Consider the following 19,471-nt stretch of genomic DNA (forward strand, 5'->3'; position numbering starts at 1 on the left):
TGTTGTTGTTGTTGATTTTTTTTTTTTTTTTTAAAAAAAAACTGTTATTATTATTATTAATACTAAGACTCTGTTTGTTTCGTTGAAAAATGTTTTTCGCTGAAAAATGATTTCTTGAAAACTATTTCTGAGTATTTTGATGCGTACGAAAAATCACAATATATATATATCAAACTTTAAATTATGAAAATATTCCAAGTAGGTCGTGGTCGAGCCTTGCGATGTCCTGATCGGGTCCCGACAAGTCCTAGAAGAGCCCCGGTCAGATCCTGGCGTGGTCCCGATCAGCTCCCCCGATTAGGCCTCAGCGGGGTTCGGGTTAAGTCCTGACGCGGTCCTGGTCGAGTCTCGGTGCGGTTTGGGCACCAAAAAATTCAAAAAACATTTTCTAAAAATCAATTTACGCAAAAACAAACAAAACTCAAAATTAATTTGCTCTTCGTATATCTTGTTGTAAATGTGGTACTTGTATCATAATAGTAACTTTGGACCAAAAAAAAAAAAAAAAAATAGTCCTTTTCCCAATCATGAAGATTAAAAAAAGTGAGTGTTGCTGCCTACTGCCTAGTTGATTGTTCGTTCCTTGCTGTTTCTGTCGCTTTGGGTGTTTCTGTCCTTTTGTCTTGTGTTTGTTCTTTCTTAGTTGTTCTGGCCCTTCTGGTCCCCTGTTTCTTTTTGTTGCTCTGGGTTTCTTTGTATTCTTTTTTACAGTTCTATTAACGGGTTTATTCACAAATTTTATTTATTTATTTATTTATTTTTTTAAAAAAAAAACTAAAGAGATTTACTATCACATCCTATATTTCTTGACGTTGCATGAAAACCGACATATTAACCCCAAAAAAAATTTAGAGAAATGATAAAATTTATTTTTTTCAACTATCTTTTAATCATCTCTATATAGTAAATAAATAAAACCTTCATTCATTTTGTGCGAAACTCACATAAGTTCATAAATTTAATAGTTGATTCATTCAATTTTTTTTAAAAAAAATGATGTGCAACAATGTTGTGGTGTAAAAAATTATGATCTTTTAGGTAAAAACTGGTCATGTTTGGAATGAAATGGAGTTGAACTGTTATGAGGCAGGTATATTGGGCCTTGTGGATAGGCTCAGCTTTGTCAGTGCTTGACAACTTCCCACCAAATGAATTGATAGCTTTTCATATGCGTATTCCACTCCGTACACCACTTTCCCTGATGTAGGGCGATTTGGTCTCAGGATTTTCATACAGCGCCAAAAGATTTCATCGGATAAATCAGCAGATACCACAATCATAAATAGTCTTATTCTTTGATTTAAACGATTTCGTTTTTGTTTCGGTTCATATTGTAACAAAAATTGATTAATGTGAAAAAAAAAATGAGAATGTTTTTTTTTTTTTTTTTTGAAAAAGTGAAAAATGAAGAATGTTTGGTTTTGAAAAATGAAATTTTTTTTTTTTATAATAGGTTTTTTTATTTGAATAGTAATAAAAAGTAATTGATGTAATGTAAAAAGTAAGAATGTTAGAAAAATAAAAAAGTGAAATTGTCTTGCCTTTGCCGAAACTTGTTTACCAAACAGACCCTTAGGTTTGTGGTGATGATCATATGCTCCTTGATGCTATCATTGAAAGTTCTAATCAAATTGGAAAAAAGTTACATCGGATCAAAACACCAAAAAAGAGGTGGGCTCACCAACAACGGATTACAGATCCAATACAAAAATAACAGTGCAGAACAATCAAAGAATATGAAATAGACTAAACAAGTGACTCGATCCTTTATGAATGACAGCATAAAGTGATTACTCAAGCAAAAAGGTCCCAGATAAGAGCACCAACACTATTTAAAGGTGTACGAATTTTAAGAGGTCCCGTCAAACCTATCTGAATCCCTACTAGGAAACTGCAATGACCACTATAAAGAAGCTGAGGCGAGAAAGAAACTGTCAAAATTCGATGAAGTAGTTAAGGATGAAGTGAAATGGATACATAATATCAATGTTAGATTCTTGATAAAGAGTGTAAGGGAAGATGGCCTAGAACTCTAGAAGACCAATGGTGGACTTGACACAAAGCGGTCTAATATTTGGCTCTCCTGCTTGATTTAGTGGTTTTAAAATATGTGATTAGGAAAAATAACAATTTTAAAATATAGTTAATAAAAAAGTGATTTTTAAAAATCCACCAATTCAAGGAGATTTTGGATGATGTTCTCCACCCTCGTTAGGTAGTTGTGCCTGGGTATCCTGTTTTTTTCTGTTTATCTCTTTCACTTTTGAGATAGTTTACTGTATTTTTCTTGAGAAACAAACAAATAAAACATCCTATACTCAACCAACCAACCACATAACAACAGAGAAAAAAAAAAAAAAAAAACTCAACAATTAATTACATCCTCGAAGAATCCCCATGATCTAACCAACCATCTTTTAGAAGAAGACTGAAAACTAGACAATGTTCTAACCCAAAAGAGAATATTAGAGAGAAAATTAACTACTTTTTTCACCTTGCTATGAAAGATCCTAGAATGTTTTTCATACCAACAAAGTTTAAAAAAGATTTCTCCATTGGATGGTTTCCTCCCAACAACTATTGAGCTAAGAAAGATTGCACTTATGATAAAGGAGGAGCTTTTCAGCTACAATGGCAAGAGCTTTGTTATTTCTTCTCAACAGAACCAACACCTCCCTTCACATGGCACAATTTCTCTGTAAATCATAATATCTTAATCTTGGTCGCCAATACTTCAATAGAGTCAACTTTTTTTTCTTTTTTTCTTTTAGCTACCTGGAACCTATTCTTTACCAGAAGGAGGACTGCTGGGATGAGAAATGCATGCAAATGGAATGCTATGGAAGAACTTTCTTCATATGGGGTTCCCCTTTGTTTTCTTAGAAATTTCCAGGCTTTAATTCTATCTGGTATCCATAGAATGGAGATATATGCAGAAATGATTAACCAGATGCAGGCATTGTCTAGATGTACTCAGGAGACAATTCTTTGGGAGTGAAATCACTGCTGAATGCAATTACAAGCACCATACTAAAGTTTAATCCATGTAATTTGAGGCTGCAATATTTGTAATTAAATTGCAGAAAAATGCCTAGAGAGATCCATTATGATAAATGCAAAAAATTAGTTCATAAATATACAAGCCAAACATTGGTTAAGGTTCCATTAGATATAAAATGAGAAGAATTAAACAAATTCTATATGTAGGTAATAAAAGAAGATGGCCTTTTTTGGCTGGGTAATTGGAGGACCATCAGAACACTCTTAACAGTATTCAATTGCAGATGAACAAAATTCTCTCATACAAAAAGAAAAAAGAAAAAAATTACTAAAACCTGGGAGATCAGTAATTCAGATCTCATTTCCTACACCTCCAAGCCGATATTGAAAACAAGGCTCGGTCTTGCCAGCATATTACCACACAACCATTCTCTTCCTTGATCTTATACCCATCACAACCATAACCTTGCAACAACCCCCTTGCTTGCAACATACCATAATAGCTCAAAGGCACATTCCCAAACCCAGCCAAATCAAGCCTTTGGATCCACTTCTCAAGCTTTTCATGCCTTTCTTTCCTCTCAGCTCCTTCACATGCTATGATGTTCTTGATTTCCTCCCCAAACAGCATCTTCTCCACCTTCAATCTCTCCAATGACGTTCTTGGGACTGTAGACTCCAAACAATCAAACAGTGCTGCATAAGAGTAAAGAGCTTCCAATAGCCTCTCCATTAGAGTTGATCCATTGTGGTTAGAATCTTGTTCTGCTATTACCATGAGCTTCGGTGTCAAACCCCACAACGCATTAAGGAAGCTATCCATCTTTGCTGAAGCATTTAAAGATATAGGCGATGATGAGGCTGAGTCAGGACTCTGGCTATGCCCGTTAACCATATCTTTCTCAAGCAGCTCACCCAATGTGCTTTGGTTAATTTGCAGGACTCTAGGTAAATGACTTCCATTCAGATTCTTTGATGCAAGTGGGGATTTCTTTCTCAAGAGTTCATCATCAGAGGCCAACAGGGAATGCAATTGGAAAACTGAGCTGATCGCTAGAGCCTCCCCGGTTTTGACACGGAGTTTGTCAAAATCAAGATTATCTATTTTGCTAACCACGGCATTGAACTGAAATGGGATATCCAGTTTTTCAGCTTCCTCAGTCAGTTTATACGCCATTTGGTCCAATATCTCTTTCTGTTGATGAACTCCAGTGATTCTCAAATGGGGTGGGCCTTCAGGCCGTATACTCAAAACTTGAAGAAGTGCAATCCATTGGGCAGGTTCAGCTGCATTCAGGTCAATTATGTGAACCATCTTTTCCCCTTCCATGGCTTCAATAATAGCCTGGTTTGAGAGCACATAGGTCAACTTCAAGAAGGGAAACAGCTCAAAAAACAGTTTCTGAACAAGAATTTCTTCAGAAACCAATGTTATTCTAGTGGAATTGAGGGCCTTGTGAAGACCAGGCCAAGCTTTCAGGATTCTATCGGCAAGTGCCTCAGTGAAATATGCAGCTATGCGCTGCATGGTATCACCATCAGGAGAGGCGAGTTGGGAGATTTGCTCAAGGGCAATATTTGCATTTTCAAGGCTACCGGCAGCAACATGATTTGCACAAGTGAGCAACAAGTGGATCAAATACAAACCCCGCTCTTCAGATTTAAGTTCTTTAAGCCATGGGTATGGTGATCCTAAGCTAGGAGGAAGTGACATCATGGAAAATAATTGGAGAGGCGACGAAGTTACAGACGAAGACCCTTCGTCTTGAAACATTGGTCCCATACAACAATCACAACAATTTGGGGAACTGAGAAAAAAAGACAGACTATCTTCAACAAAAAGAGAAGAAAACTCACTCCACAAAATGATCTAAATGATGAGGAAGTCCGGGTCTTCTAAGGAAACATCATATCCCTCATGCAAGAGCCAAATTTGCATGAAATCATAAATAGAGAAAAATGGTTAGCCCCCTGTCACCATTCGCAAGAACAAAGCAAAAGAATACAGATTCAGAGCCCGTGAGGGCTTAGTTATAAGTCTAAGAAGGCTAAGGATCTACCAAATTCGCCAGATCAAGCATGCAAGGAAAGGAGAACAGGCAAAACAAGTAGAAGGGTAAGATCAAACAACAGGCGGAACCCAAATCAAAGAAAGTTATCAGAAAGGCAATTTTCACTAGAACTAGAACTCAAAACGGTTATAGAATATTTTTTCATCAATTAAGCTCAAATTCACAGAGGAAAGCATCTAAGCGGTCACAGAAGAAACAGAGTAGACAAACAGAACCAGCTCAACCAAACCAGAACCAGAACTAGCCAACTAAAACAAGAACAGCCAAATCCTTACTGGGTTTTGCAATTGATCAAGAACCCAGATGGTGGCCCACGAGAATTCCAAAGATTGCTTCTCCAACCCCCCTCTCTTTTGAAACAGCTGTTGTTGTGGGTTTCTTCCTGGGTTTCCTCTGTTTCTCTCCCACAGAAAAATTCAATCCCCCTTAATTAAAGTTGCTCTCTTTGTAAGGGCTTGTCCATGGCTACGTTGTCGACAATGCGTGGGGGGTCCTTTTGTCGTTACTGTTTTGTTGTCCTTCACTCTAAGTGGAATATGGAATTTTGTGAGTAGGTGAGAGAGCCTTCTCTCCCTCTCTCTCTCTCTCCCCAAAACTCTGTCTTTCTCTCTCTAGAAATTGTCTTTATTTTCTCGCTCTGAAACTTCCACTTCTGTGGTTTTTTGTCTTCATATAAGGTGACTAGGGAATCAGGGCTGGCCTAATCGACTTTTTATTATTCCCAGAGGTTACATGAATCCAAACATGCCCTAACAAAGACAAACAAAGTCCTGAGTCTTGTTTCCTAGTGGGGCAAGTGTGGGAATTGCAAGGAGGCTCCCCAAGATGCTTCCAAGAACCCCATTTTGTTTTCTTTTCAAAGGCAATGACCATACAATTGGTATTATCTTCTCAAGTTAAGACAAAGAGACAAGGAGGTTAGGGAAAAAGCCAAAAGTAGATACCACATTTATCTTTACTTGTGGAGTCTTAGGTGTCAATATTCAAATCTTTGTTTTCTTCCTATTTTTTTCCTTTTATTTTATACATAAAAAATAATAATGAAGAAATTATCTATTTGCCATGTCATAATCTTTGGGTTTTCAGGATTGTACCACGTTATCTCATACACCTAGTAAATCCAATCACAAATCGCCAGGTTAAGAATCCTTTGCATGATCTCATAATATCACGAAATCTTGTGTTTGTGATTAGGGTTTAAAGTTTTTTGGATTTTAGGGTTTCGGTTTATATATTCAAAGTCATACAAACGATAATCTTCAAGGTCACATCTACTGAATTTATTTGGTAAAAAATTAATTTTGACATTGCAAAGTTTCAAGTCAAAAGAGAATAATTATTGACCTCTTTCCCTTTGCTAAACAATCGAGTAATTAAAGGCATCATGTATATTGTATTTGTGGTATAGGATGCAAGTTGAGGGTGTTATATCAATAACGAAGATACATGATTAGGTCGGTATAAGATTATATAGGTAAATCATAATCATATTCATTTTATTAAATGGGTCATAACCATAACCCACTAAATATGTGTTGGGTTCGTGTCGGGTTCGCGAATCGTGTAAAAAATTGTCAGTCATAAATGTTGCAGATAGGTCAGTCACAAGTTCCTAACCTAATTCAATTTAATTAAACAACCCATCAACTATGAAATATGATAATCTCCGGTTAGTTATATTGAATTGGTGTTTTTGTCTTTTTCACTTTTAAGATGACAAAAATACCTCTTCAATATAACTAACGGGATATTATCCGGTTCAAATGAACCGGAGAGGATCTTGTTCCATTAACTATAATATTCTAATTTCAGATTAGATTCGTGTAAAAAATTACCAACCTTACACATAATACTCCCAACTTATGTCCACACAAATACGAACACAAAACCAAAGCTCAAAATGAGAGTAATTGGCATTCATCAAGTGGAAAGGGGAGGCCATAACCAGGACACTTTATTTTTATCCAATTAGAAGCTTTCCTTTTGTTATATATGTTTAACGCAACTATTAAACACTTATTAAAGAAGATTAAAAAACAAAGATTAGATAATATTAGTTGAAACAGAGAAATATAATAGAGAGAGACACCTTTTTTCCTCTCCAATAAGAAGCTTTTCTTTATCATATTGACATTGACACAACTATTAATCCGTGCATGTATCTTCAAAGGGAAATAGATTTGTTGGGGCCAATTGGAAGGGCCAGATACATCTATGATACCCATTGTATTAATTATTAATTTTATTTTTATTATATGTTCCCATCCACACAAGGACATATTAATATAATAATTGGTAATAAATACAATGGGAACATGTCATATATATATATATATAAAAGTAATTGTGAGATTGACAAGTTGACCCTCTTTATAATTGTAAAATGATGTGGTTTAGGGTTTTTAATATTTTAATCATATATTTTTATAGATAATATAATGCTATTTTGAAGCCATATATATTCATCAGTGTCCCATAAAAACCCTAATGGGGCGTTAATTTATATGAAAATGGTAAAAATTTTCGTACATCATTTGGTTGCACTTAAATAGAAAGGAATCTACATACTCAACGGAATGTGTGAATTCCATTGTTTTCTTTACTGCTTGGGACTTGTCACTGTGTCCTTTTGCCATTTGTCACCGCTTTGTGCGGCCCTTGAAAATGCCCGACTTGTTTATGGTTTTTGGATCATAAATGAAATTATTGCCTACACTTTGTTACTGTTATTATATTTGTATTGCATTCTTATTTGGGCTTTGTTGTTGGGGTGTCTACCCGTATGTGGTTGTTTGATATCATGTAATCCGTTTTCCCTTATTTGAATAGAAAAAAAAGAAAAAAAGAAAAAAATGAATTTGTGAATTCCCTTCCAATTTAGAAGAATGTCCACATCTCGTATGTTTTTATTAATAAGGCGCTAAACATTTTTGACATTTTTGGTGCTACTATTTTTTTTTTCTTCTGAATATTGTTATAGTAGTACAAGAAAAGTTAGATTATGCGATAATTTTGTTATGATTATTTTTTTTAATGCTTTTTTTTTGGATTTGATCATGATCGTTTGTAAAATTTGTATACAAAAGTGAATAACTATTTTATCCCAAAAATCTATTTTATTCTAAAAAAAAAAAGAACATAAAGTTTGTATATAAAAGTGATGAACTATTTAAAATTGGGTTTTCGAAACCAAATTTATAAAATCATTTATTCTTTAAACATGTGAGAAATGTATACTTTCTTAATAGCATCAACAAAGTTAGAGGAAATTATATTAAAAAAACACGTGTTTTAATCACATGAAAATTTTAGAAATTAGATTGATTTCTCTGACCCCATTTTGAAAAAGACAAGTATTGTATTTTTTGTGAAATTTTGGATGAGATGGGGGTTCATGAAAGCTCATGACAAGGGGGTTCCACCAATAACTCATTACTATTAATTAGTTGTGATTCTGTCATAATGGTGTCTCAAATTACAGTCCAACACTATTGCATTGCATGTGGTGCCTCACCTTAATTTGAAGACATCACCACAATGTCATATTTTCCTCTTTTTTTTTTTTTTTTTTTTTTTTTTTTTAAATTTTTTTTTGGTCTGGTCCAAGAGAGCTGTTAGGCATTATAACACTTTTTTTCAAATTTTCTTTCCTAAATGATCTGAACTCTACATGTATTTAAGATAAGAAAGCAATATAAATCTATTTATTTATTGAATGGACCGGATCATTTGAGAAAAAAGTGTTGAAATATCTAGTATTATTCCTGGTCCAAAGGTCACTCATTATCTTGAGATTTGGGTAATGGTGAGAATTAATGCAATTGGTTGGATTTCTTGTTTTTATTTAAGTATGGGTAAAATTCAGTTTGAGTAATTTTTTTATTATTTCCTGCACTCTCCATAGCACAAAAAACACAGGTATCCCCCCTGTGATACAAGGCCACACCATTAGTTATTATGATTTGGTTAAAATATGTGGCATGTGAGACACGTGTTATGATCTTAAGCTAGGTGATATGGATCTCCGTTAAAAAATTTGACGATACTTTTTCAAAAGTATCAACTAAGTTTTTCGGTTAACGACAAGTATCATCTCTGACACTTTTTGAAACTGAGGCGGCCATTTAATTTTGGCTTTAACCACTCAAACCAAAACTGCATTTAACCCATATTATAAAAACATTGTAAGAATTAGAGTCCATTATCCTAAAGAGGAGGAGAGAAGGGTCATTAAATATGATAAGACCGAGTAGATAAATCGGTGTTGTCTTAACTTCATTGGATTCATGCATGTGGCCACCAAGAAGCAGGACGTGTTTCAGGCTAAACCTTAAGAAATTCAATTAAAAATAATTCCTTTTTGTAATTTTAATTCCCACTTACGTCAATTGCATTCAACCAAAAGATAAAAATAAAAGAATAATAATAATAAAAAAAACCATAAAGCCATGAAGTGGGGCCTTGTTTCACCTACTGAGAAAAATAATAATAATATATATATATATAAGGTCCATGTGGTAAGGTAAGAATCATAAAGTAAAAAGCGACAAATGGAGAATGTTAGAAAGCAGTATCCAAAATGATGCTAATGATGCTGGAGGTGGATGTGGAGGTGGAGGTGTTTACAAGAAGATGTTCCTTGATATTTTCGTTTAAAGCTTTTAATTTATAGGAATTAACTATTTTGTACCAACTTCAACAAAAGAATAAAAAATAATAATAATAAAAAATCTTAATACTAGAACTTTTAGTTTGGGAGTACAAAATTCTTGGCGGGGGGAGGGGTGCAAATGTTAAATTTTAAAGGTCTATTTTTTTTAAAAAAATATTTTTTTGGGGACCCCCCAAGCCATAAGATGGTTCCGCCCCTGGATAAGAGATTCAAACTAGTGATTTATGTTTCATGAGACGTAATCTTTAACCGATTGAACGGTTTTGAGTGTGGGGCGAGAAAGAAAGTCTAAAACCATTAATTTTAGAAGACAAAAGAGGTGTAGAATGTGTGGAATCATGCTTTGATTGTGACGTCCTAAAATTAAACTCTTAACAAACCCACATGTTTAGAGAGAGAGAGAGAGAGAAAGAAAAAGAATACCATACTCATCATCATAATTAGTTTTTTCTTCTTGTTATCTTATTCATCTTATATTAATGTCTAGATAGTGAGTTTCGTCTATAAGGTTATTTGCTAGTATCAGACGGATCCGAGTCAGAAAGTTTCGTTTGCTAGCCCGTTCACTCATGTTGGGGTGATTAATTTTCGTTCGTTGATGTTTCGAGAAGATGTTATAAAGCATGGAACTCTAAAGTTGTTTGGATGCCTCATCAGCATGTCATAAATCCTAATGCCACCACATAAAACCTAAACATACTTTAGCTCTCTAAAATACACGAATTTTAGAGAGCTAAGCAGTACTATTCACTTTTGATATTGAGTTCTTTCATACACTAAGGGCTTAGTAATTTATTGTATGCTAAAAGATACCGTTGGGATGAGCTTTTTAAGTTTCAATATCTTGGAGTAGACACCAATGTTCTTAACTTATCTGGTGAAATTGCAGATAAGAATCAAGAATTCTTCTTGTCTGTGTCATATTCTCTATGGGAGCTGTGTTTGTATTTATAAATATCTTGGTACAACGAAATAGCTATATGGTAGTTGCAAAGAGATATATTTGTTATCATCTCATGACATCAACATTTTTCTCTGTTGAAAACTCTTCACCTCTATCTTGTGCTTGAGTTGAATTGCTGTTGTCTCAATACGCCCCCTCAACCTCAACGATAGTTCACGAACATTGAGGTTGTCCCGCAAAAAAAAGTTGTAGTTTATGGGGATGTGTTTGATTCTGTGAAAACCGGCTTGTAAGAGAATGGTGTCTAAGAGTTTATATACACATGGTTAAAATTAAACTTAATCCATGTGAGACACAATAATCATAACAAAAGAGAACGATTAGAGAACGCCTTTCTCTAAAGCTAGCAAGAAGAATTTCGACAAAACACCAAAAAAGTAAATAGGCCCAAGATCCTTCAAGCAAAATTCACATGTAATGCATTGATGAGTTGAGAGACGGACTAAAAGTTAGAAATTAAAATCCTCTCCAGTTCATTTGAACTAGAGAATAATATCTAGTTAGTTAGAAGGATATTTTTATCATTTTAAAAAGTAAAAAGACAATAATACCCTTTAAATATAAGGGTAACTAATAATTATCCGTTCAAATGAACTGATGAAGAACTTCTTCCAAAAGTTTTGGATCCTGTTACAATAATGTCATTTTGGTTGTTGCTGCCTCAATAAGCAAAATGGTGAGCCAGAAAAAATTAACACCACAAGCAAAGTAGGATATACGAAGTAGATTTTCTTGGAAATGGGAAATGACAACCTAATGGAGTCGGATTAACTTTGTAGGGGCCTAGGGATTGAAAATGCTGTGCAATAGCTCTAATAAATGGTTTTGATGACATTAAGTACATAAACTACAAAAGCTATGGCGGTGGGAAGACTAAAGATCATAACTGCAGAATACGTCATCTACTTTTGAAATTATTTCTGTTGCAGTGGGAGATAACAATTCATAGAGCATTCAATACAGTTAATAAATGGCAACGAAATTGACACGTTTGCCCTTCAGATCAGTTTTTCATTGTCATCATGAGTAAAACGTCACACAAAGGAAGAAAGAAAGTTCAACTGGCCACATTGTTGGATTGCCCGGATCTGGATCAGAAGCTTTGGGGCCTATGACACTGACTCAGCATCACCTGTTGAAAATGAAACATGAGCTTCTTTTGAGAGAAAACAAGGCAGCTCAATCATATCCAATAGAACAAGGAGCCAATGAGAATCTTTTCTTCTTTTTTCAAGCACCTAGTGCAATTTCTATAAATATGTTCCCTCACTTTGAAATTAATAAAGAACTAGTGCCAGTACTAAGACCCTTTTTTTTAAAAAAAATTTAAATTTTTAAACTGAAGCGCCCCCTTCACATAGGTCGGTTGGGTAAAAGCTCGGACTTGTGGCCCAAAAAATTGTTTGCATTCAAGGAGAATCAAACCTTAGACATGATGTTTCATGAGGCGCAATAGCCAGGTTTGGCCCAATACTTCTCAACACTATTTATGTCGTCAGGTTTCCAATTATAACTTAAAGACTCAAAGGAGCTCCCTTTTTTTTTTTGTCAACATCATGAAATTATTATCACAGATCAGCAAAATAATCCTACCTTCATTACAAGATTTCCTGAGCTGGGAAAGGGCTACAGCTATCCTTGCACCAACAAAAGCGTTATTCTTCACAAGTGCAATGTCTAAGAGTTGGTTAAGAAAATTAAATTAAAAAAAAAAAAAAAAAAAGTGGAAATATAGACACATGCTTAAACAGATAATTCCAGTTAACTTTAGTCAATATAAGCATAAGCTGTGACTTGGGAAGTAAAAAGTAAGTGCAAATACTCATATAATAAAATTGAGAAAGGATACTTGAAGCAAGTGAGGCTCCTCCAGTTAGTTCATTCACTCTTGCAAGCAGGAAAGGAGTTTCAGCATTTCCGGTTATATTCTTCTCCCTGAGGATCCAACTCCAGATTTATTTAAATTAGTATGGGATATACAATATGTAAAAAGGAAAAACCAAACAAAAATAAAAGCAGTTTCATGTTTGCATGCATCTTTAAGCACATTTACCTAGCCTCTTTAAGTGCTCCCTGTATAGCACATTCAATTATGCTTCCAGAAGCCGAGTGTTCTTTTGGAATTGGAACTGCGAAAAGAATTCCAGTATCAAGCTTGAGTTTCATGTTTGCATCTGCAAAAAACAATAATAAAAAAAAAATGAAAACAGAAATTACTTGAAAACTTTTGAAGGTAAATGAAAATAAAAAAAGAAAAAGAAGAAGAAGAAGATAAAATGGAGCTGACTTTGTCACTTGCCTATAAGCCGAGCACAGTCTTCCGGGCTATCTACACGACAAGGCACCTAGAATTTTATGTTATGATTGGGAAAAAGAACTTCAGTACAAGATGTCAAACCTTAAAGTTATCTTCACTGACACTTTTGCAAAATAATTCCACCCAAGAAGTTTAAAATTTGTGTTAGAGATCATCCATATAACTATTTTTTTTCTTACTTGTACGTGTATTTATCATTACATCTCTTAAACTTTACAATCTTACAAAAACTTTCAAACCCCAATTAAATGAAAAAAAGTGTTTTTCACAACAATAAGAAGAGATCTTCAGAAGTTGATAAAATGTAAAACCACTTATAGGAATTTAAAGGAAGAAAAAGAAAAAACCAACTCAGAGAGGTATATAGTATAATCTATTAGCCACTACGTACCGAAGAGGTTTAGCTGTTTATGCCCAAGAACACAACATGTGACCGGGTCTAATGTTATATGCTAATGCCATAAAGAAAACACTAAAGTAATAGCAGAAACTATAGTTGAGAGTGGAGACAAAAATTACCAAGGCAATTTAACTGAACTTGACAGCTTTTAAAACAAAACAATAACACTGACAACACAATTTGCTTATTGAATGGAAGAGCAATGCAACTCTAAGAAACATTTCTCTGAAATAGAGTTGACCATCAATACCTTGCAGCCACTTGTTTCTGTAAAAAATGCTGGAAACTCGTTGGTTTTGTAAGCAGCAACACAAACTCCCTGCGTTTCCTGTAATGATGACAAGAAATGTAAGGAAAAAAAACCTTTAAATCATACTTCATAATCTGAACCTCTGTTCTAATTATATTGGAGATGAGTTGGTGAATACCAAATATTCCAGGGTCCTGGGAATATCTAAGATTGATTTTACACCGGCAGAGATAACTGCCACTGGGGTCCTTCCAAGCTCTGTAAGGTCAGATGATACGTCCATTGCTGCAAAGGAAGAACAATGAATATGAATACTAACATAAATATTCATTCACAGGTGATTGAACTCCAACAAAATCAATAAAGAACTTGAAAATTATAGGGAATCAGTAGTGCATTTTTACAATTCATAACTTGTATGGTTTGTGTACGTTAATCCTAACTACAAATAATAGGTGGCAAAATATATTAGCAACTGCACGTTTTTATTTTTTATTTTTTTATATATAAGTAATGTTATGCATATCAAAAAAAGCGAGGGGCACAACCTTAGAACACATGAAGTATACAAGACAATGCCAAACCCCCCCTCCCCCCTAAAAAAAAAACCCCAAAAAAGAGAAACGGCAAGACACCCACAACAGAACCCTAGATCCCAGAGAAACCCTAAACCCTCAACTGCATGTTTTATTTAAATTGCTGAACAAATAATAATTAATGATAGAGTCAAACATCAGAAAAGTGTCTGCTCTTGGCCGCTTACAGACATGGCCAATCTGTACCCCAAACCAGACCATCTCATGGACCATAAACTCAACAATGTACAGATCATATGACTTGTTGATTAAACAAACCCTACGCCTAAATGGGTTTGCTTAAATGAAGCATCAGTGGCAAACAAAGGATAGGGTCCATGAAAGAAGGCTCTGCGATCCAAAAAAGCCAAAACAGCATGCATGGAGTCTTATATAAAAGTTGCGTCCATCAAGAACATCACCTTATTTCTAACATCTGATATACATAAAGGTAAACTTACTTTGCTCGCCATGTCTATGTACTCCTCCAATACCCCCAGTGACAAATACAGGGATGCCAACCTGATGAGATGTATATTAAAATATAAGCAAAACCTACATTAAGGATATTATAATTTAAAAATGTGCATAGTACACCTGCATAAGCAAAGCCAGATGGAAAATAACAAAGCTAAGAGTATAGTGGTCACCACAGAAGCAAAGAACATTGTCGCAGAAACAGTAGTTGCTCCATTCCCTCCGGTAGCCACCTAAAAAGAGCATAAGTGAGCAAGTAAAATCAGCAGCAAAAGAAATAACAGCCAAATAAAGAAGTCATAATGTCAAAAAAGGAAGTCATAATGCCAAAATAGGGGTTTCTTGTGTCAAAATTTTACAATGTGATACAACATAAGAATATAAGAAACACAATAAATCATTTTAACACGCAGATCGAGTATGGAGACATCACCTTTGTTTTTTTTTTTTTTTTTTTTTTTTTAAAATTCTAAACAGCATATACAAGCTCTAAACATTCATGACAGAAACATTCGCAGATGTGAAATACTTAGTTAATTCAAAGGATTCAGAAAACCAAAGAATAAGAGGGCAATGTATATTTTTTCCAAAACGTTGCCAGACTTTGAAAAAGAGGGCAATGTATATTTTTGCCAAAACATTGCCAGGCTTAGAAAAAGTCATATTTTTGTAGTTTGAATGTTGAGGTATATGTAACTGAGGGATTCTACGACTTCAGAACATATATGACAGTTTTGCCAAGTTTGGTACTGAAGTTTAAATTGCTCAAGCTATGTAATATCTTCAGCGGTAATTAGTCTTGTAAGTCATTACACTTTACCCATTGTTAATATTTTTTTTTATAAGTTTTTCAAAACTGTTTTCACTTTTCAAACACTGAAAAATCTTCTTAAATATAAGTTGTCCAAACAGGTTTTTAGATGTAGCACCAACCACTAACACACTTTTCAAAACAAATCACAACTTTTTTAAAAAGACCACTTCTCAAAAAATAACTAAATACATGTACATTTTTTTTTAAGTGTTGAGACTGTTGTTACATATGAAAAAAATTAAAAAATGAAGGCGGCCACCCGTGGTGGTGGTGGCCACTAGGACTGTCTGGCAGCCCCGTGGTGCCTGCCAGTTGACCACTTCGGTAGCTGCCGGCAGGTGGCTACCACTGTGGAAACTACATGAGCTTCTTTTTTTCTTTGATTTTGTGAAAACAATACTGAAGTTTTAGTTTCTCATTAACATTCCCCAACTTTACCACACGAATTTCCTTTTTTGGACCCCACATACAACACTTTTTCAAATGTGGCCCCCACCAATTCAATTCTCAATTTTTACCCTTTTCAAAACCCAAAATGCTTCTCAAAATTTTTCCAAACCAACCCTAATATCTATCGAATTGGCAGCCAGTTCACATGCTTTAAAAGTGTTAAGAAAATATAGTGATTCCAAATTCACAATCTTTTCATTCATACACTAGTATTTACAGGAGTAAATACAATATTATAAATTTATGACACCTCACACTAGGACATCTCATAGGGACACCTCGCTACCTTCTAGAACAGGGGCACTTTTCCCTCTCTCTAACAAAAAGAAACACTTTGTTTTATATTGAAAATTAGGGATAAGTACACTTTTGGTCCTCAACTTCCATTAATGTGTCTATTTCGTCCCTGTTTTTCCAATTGCAACAATGTTACCCTCAGACAAAGGTCTGATTCTGAGTAGGATTCTCAGATCTGCTTAAATGGAGATTTTTCTTGAAAGAGAAAATGGGCAGCTGGGACAAACTCTGAATTTAAAGTCTAATCACCCCAACCAGTACTACAACTTTCTTTTTATACCACTGGAGAACTTACAAGGCAAGACCTGGATGATTGCATGCCTGAGTTCGAAATGCATATTAGCAGTTTCGTAGTTAAAGGAGTCTAAATCTCATTCTAGACTCGTCCTGCCAGTGCAGCTGATTGAAGTCTATTAAATCACCTATTTCCAATATAAGTATTGCATAAAAATGTACTAGATAAACAAGGTTTAAGGAATCATTACTATTTTTCTTTGAAATACATGCCAGTGCTTGTGGTCAGTTTAATTACCCCACATTACAGGTTTACTGTTATTCCATCAGTATGGCTTAGTGGCTCCTTAAAATTCCAAGATAAATTACTTACAGGACAGTCCGAGAAATAACGTTACCATTTGACAATTTAATGAGTTTCAAATAACAGTTTGAGATTTCAACATCTATATGAACTTGGTGGGAAAAAAAACTTCCTCTGATCAAAACAGGATATCCAAAAAATCAACTAATACTAATAACAAATAATGTTGATGAATGTATAACATACTACATGAACTTGGTGGCCAATCTAAAAGCTACTCACAACATGTGCAATGTCCCTCCGAGCTGTCTTCTGAGCTCTTGTTCCCAAAATAGCAAGCCTTTCCAGTTCTTCCACACTCAAGCCTATACATAGATATATTTCCACATTACAAAGTAAAATGAACTTAAATAGTTTATACCAGCATTAAGCAAGACTACTACTTCTTTTCCCAGAATATTTTGAATTTAAAAAGTTGAGGCCTCGATAAAGCTGATTTATAGAACATATATGTACTCAACATATAAAACCAAATGCAGACTCCAACCATCTTTCTTATTGATAATCTAATAATGATCCATCTTTTTACAGTTGCCCACCATTGTTTGTCTAATCAATAGGTTGCCCGGTTACAATAATTTTCCTATCCACGCTCTGTTATATCTGTGTAGAATGAGTTTCTCTTGGGTGTCCAACATCCAATACGTACAAGGTAAGGAGGGACCTACATGTATGCTAACAGTATAAACATGCTGTTTAAGCAAAAATGGCATCTGTGACATTATGAGGGATTCCACTATATAGAAAATATGTCAAAATATCACCATGATTGGATAGCATAGATCCATCTAATTTGCATTATATTCCTAAAACTTCTCAAAAGTTATATTACTGATTAAATAAGTTTAATTTCATGCAGTACAATCACTTGATCAAGCTCTTACTGTCTTACACTAGATTTACTTGATAGAACCTCTTCAACTGTCAATTCTCCAAGTGTACATATATGGATATGTAGTACAAGAACAAGTTCAATATAAACACCTACGCATGGTATGCCATCTAAAATTGCAGTAGTAGCAGGAACAGCTCCGTTTGTCCTAACAATCGCTTCCACCTCCTTTGCTGTCTCCAAATTTAGAGGATATGGCATTCCTGAATATATGTATAGAACATGAGTCAGAGTCTGCACCAGATATTTTGCAATGTACATACGAGGTTTAGTTGTAAACACAAATGCATATTATTTCCTTTCTAGAGAATCAAGAAAACAATTCCTCAAAACTTATGTATATTATGGCCAGAATCACTTAAAATGCTATTTAAATGAAATTAGGTTCAATTTAAATGTTAAGTAGGCATCTTTTCCAACTCAAAAGGATGCCAAAGGGAACCCACAAATATCCTGGGGAGTTTCTGAAACTCTAGATAACGTTCCCTACATTTCTTTGTTTCCATGGGAAACATTAATTTGAAAAATCATTCCCATGTAAATATAAATTTAGGTGCAAAGAAATGCTACTATCAATGAAGCAAAGTGTAATAAATTATAAAATCTTACCAATCATCGTCACAAAGTATATGATAAATTATCACTCATCCTATAAGCTTAAGCTATTGAGAAATGATGAATTTAATTGGTTAACCATTATTTTAGCACTTCCCCTGAGACCCAACACATGGAATTTAATTTAACTAAAAGGTATAATGTGCATACAGAGTTTAAACTCCACACAACTTGCTCTCTTACTGTGATGAATTACCAATTATACCAAAAGCTTAAGTTCATAGAAAATAATCATTTAATAATTATTTCTAACAAAATAATTAGACCTAGAAAACCATCTGCTGCCAGTGAGTATGAAAAAGGAATCAAGTATTTTCGCTTTCTTTTTTTTTTTTCTTGTTTTTTTTTTGATAAGTAAGTGGCCCAAAGGGAGGGGAGGGGAGGGTAAATGAAGATTCGACCTAGTCACCTCTTTCATAAGGTGTACCCTTTCCCATTATAAAAACAGAGCAAAAATACCATCAGATTTCTCAAAGAACTAAAAATCATGTTACGCAAAGCATCAAACTTGCAAGAACACACAAAGAACAGAATGACCATTACCATGGGAAATAATAGTGGATTCAAGAGCAACTACCGCACGCCCATGCGACAAGGCTTCAGATACCTCTGTAGAAATCTTGATCAACCCTCCACCAGCACCATCACTGCCCCCCTATGAAAAATAAAAAGAAAAGAAATTTAAAAACCGACTCATCAGTTCATGTTCCGAGAAAAGCAAGCAGCAATGGATGACGAACCACACTAGGAATAATGGGTAAATCGAATACTAGCTGATCAGTTTAAGCATTGGTTTAAAACCCCAGAAGAGATAATTGTGAAACTTGAAGGTGGAGAACCGCTTTGGAAGAGTGGAAGTTGAAAAAAATATATGAAAAGAGAAAGAAACAGAAGGGAAGGTTGGGTGCCATAGGCATAGGACCTTGTTGTTGTTCGAGTCCGTGGGTCGGAAGTGTCTCTGCAGATTCGTTAGTCTTGAGAGTGCTGAAGACGCCATTTCCACGGAACTGAAGGGAGCAACCCGAAGACCATAGTTTTAACTTTTTTTTCGCCTTTTTTTTGTTTTTTGTTTTTTGTT

At 34.7% G+C, this 19,471-nt stretch overlaps 2 protein-coding genes across 2 annotated transcripts; both read right to left on the reverse strand.

Moving 5' to 3' along the window:
• Window positions 1–3,150: 3,150 nt before the first annotated feature.
• LOC132164091 (scarecrow-like protein 3) lies at window positions 3,151–5,675 on the reverse strand. Its single transcript, XM_059574508.1, has one exon. The coding sequence runs from the start codon at window positions 4,781–4,783 to the stop codon at window positions 3,359–3,361; it is 1,425 nt and encodes a 474-aa protein (XP_059430491.1). The 5' UTR covers window positions 4,784–5,675; the 3' UTR covers window positions 3,151–3,358.
• Window positions 5,676–11,590: 5,915 nt separating this feature from the next.
• Window positions 11,591–19,437, reverse strand: LOC132164047 (pseudouridine-5'-phosphate glycosidase). Its single transcript, XM_059574455.1, has 13 exons — window positions 19,316–19,437; window positions 18,937–19,048; window positions 17,871–17,981; window positions 17,109–17,191; window positions 14,901–14,960; window positions 14,712–14,772; window positions 13,854–13,960; window positions 13,676–13,753; window positions 13,008–13,053; window positions 12,762–12,882; window positions 12,558–12,643; window positions 12,302–12,385; window positions 11,591–11,840 (listed from the first exon to the last, which is right to left on the reverse strand). Exons 1-13 carry the CDS (start codon window positions 19,388–19,390, stop codon window positions 11,818–11,820), a joined length of 1,047 nt encoding a protein of 348 aa, XP_059430438.1. The 5' UTR covers window positions 19,391–19,437; the 3' UTR covers window positions 11,591–11,817.
• Window positions 19,438–19,471: the final 34 nt, after the last annotated feature.

The sequence above is a fragment of the Corylus avellana genome, chromosome ca10 (assembly GCF_901000735.1).
Source record: "Corylus avellana chromosome ca10, CavTom2PMs-1.0".
NCBI classification, from domain to species: Eukaryota; Viridiplantae; Streptophyta; class Magnoliopsida; order Fagales; family Betulaceae; genus Corylus; species Corylus avellana.

What these genes read in the sequence shown, in the direction of transcription:
- LOC132164091 (XM_059574508.1), bottom strand. Translation starts at nt 4,783, where the DNA reads ATGGGACCAATGTTTCAAGACGAAGGGTCTTCGTCTGTAACTTCGTCG.
- LOC132164047 (XM_059574455.1), bottom strand. Translation starts at nt 19,390, where the DNA reads ATGGCGTCTTCAGCACTCTCAAGACTAACGAATCTGCAGAGACACTTC. An exon ending in GGAGGGACATTGCACATGTT is followed by an intron (nt 14,961 to 17,108) that starts GTGAGTAGCTTT and finishes TGCTCTTTTTAG; the next exon opens with GTGGCTACCGGAGGGAATGG. An exon ending in GGAGCACTTAAAGAGGCTAG is followed by an intron (nt 12,644 to 12,761) that starts GTAAATGTGCTT and finishes TTGGATCCTCAG; the next exon opens with GGAGAAGAATATAACCGGAA.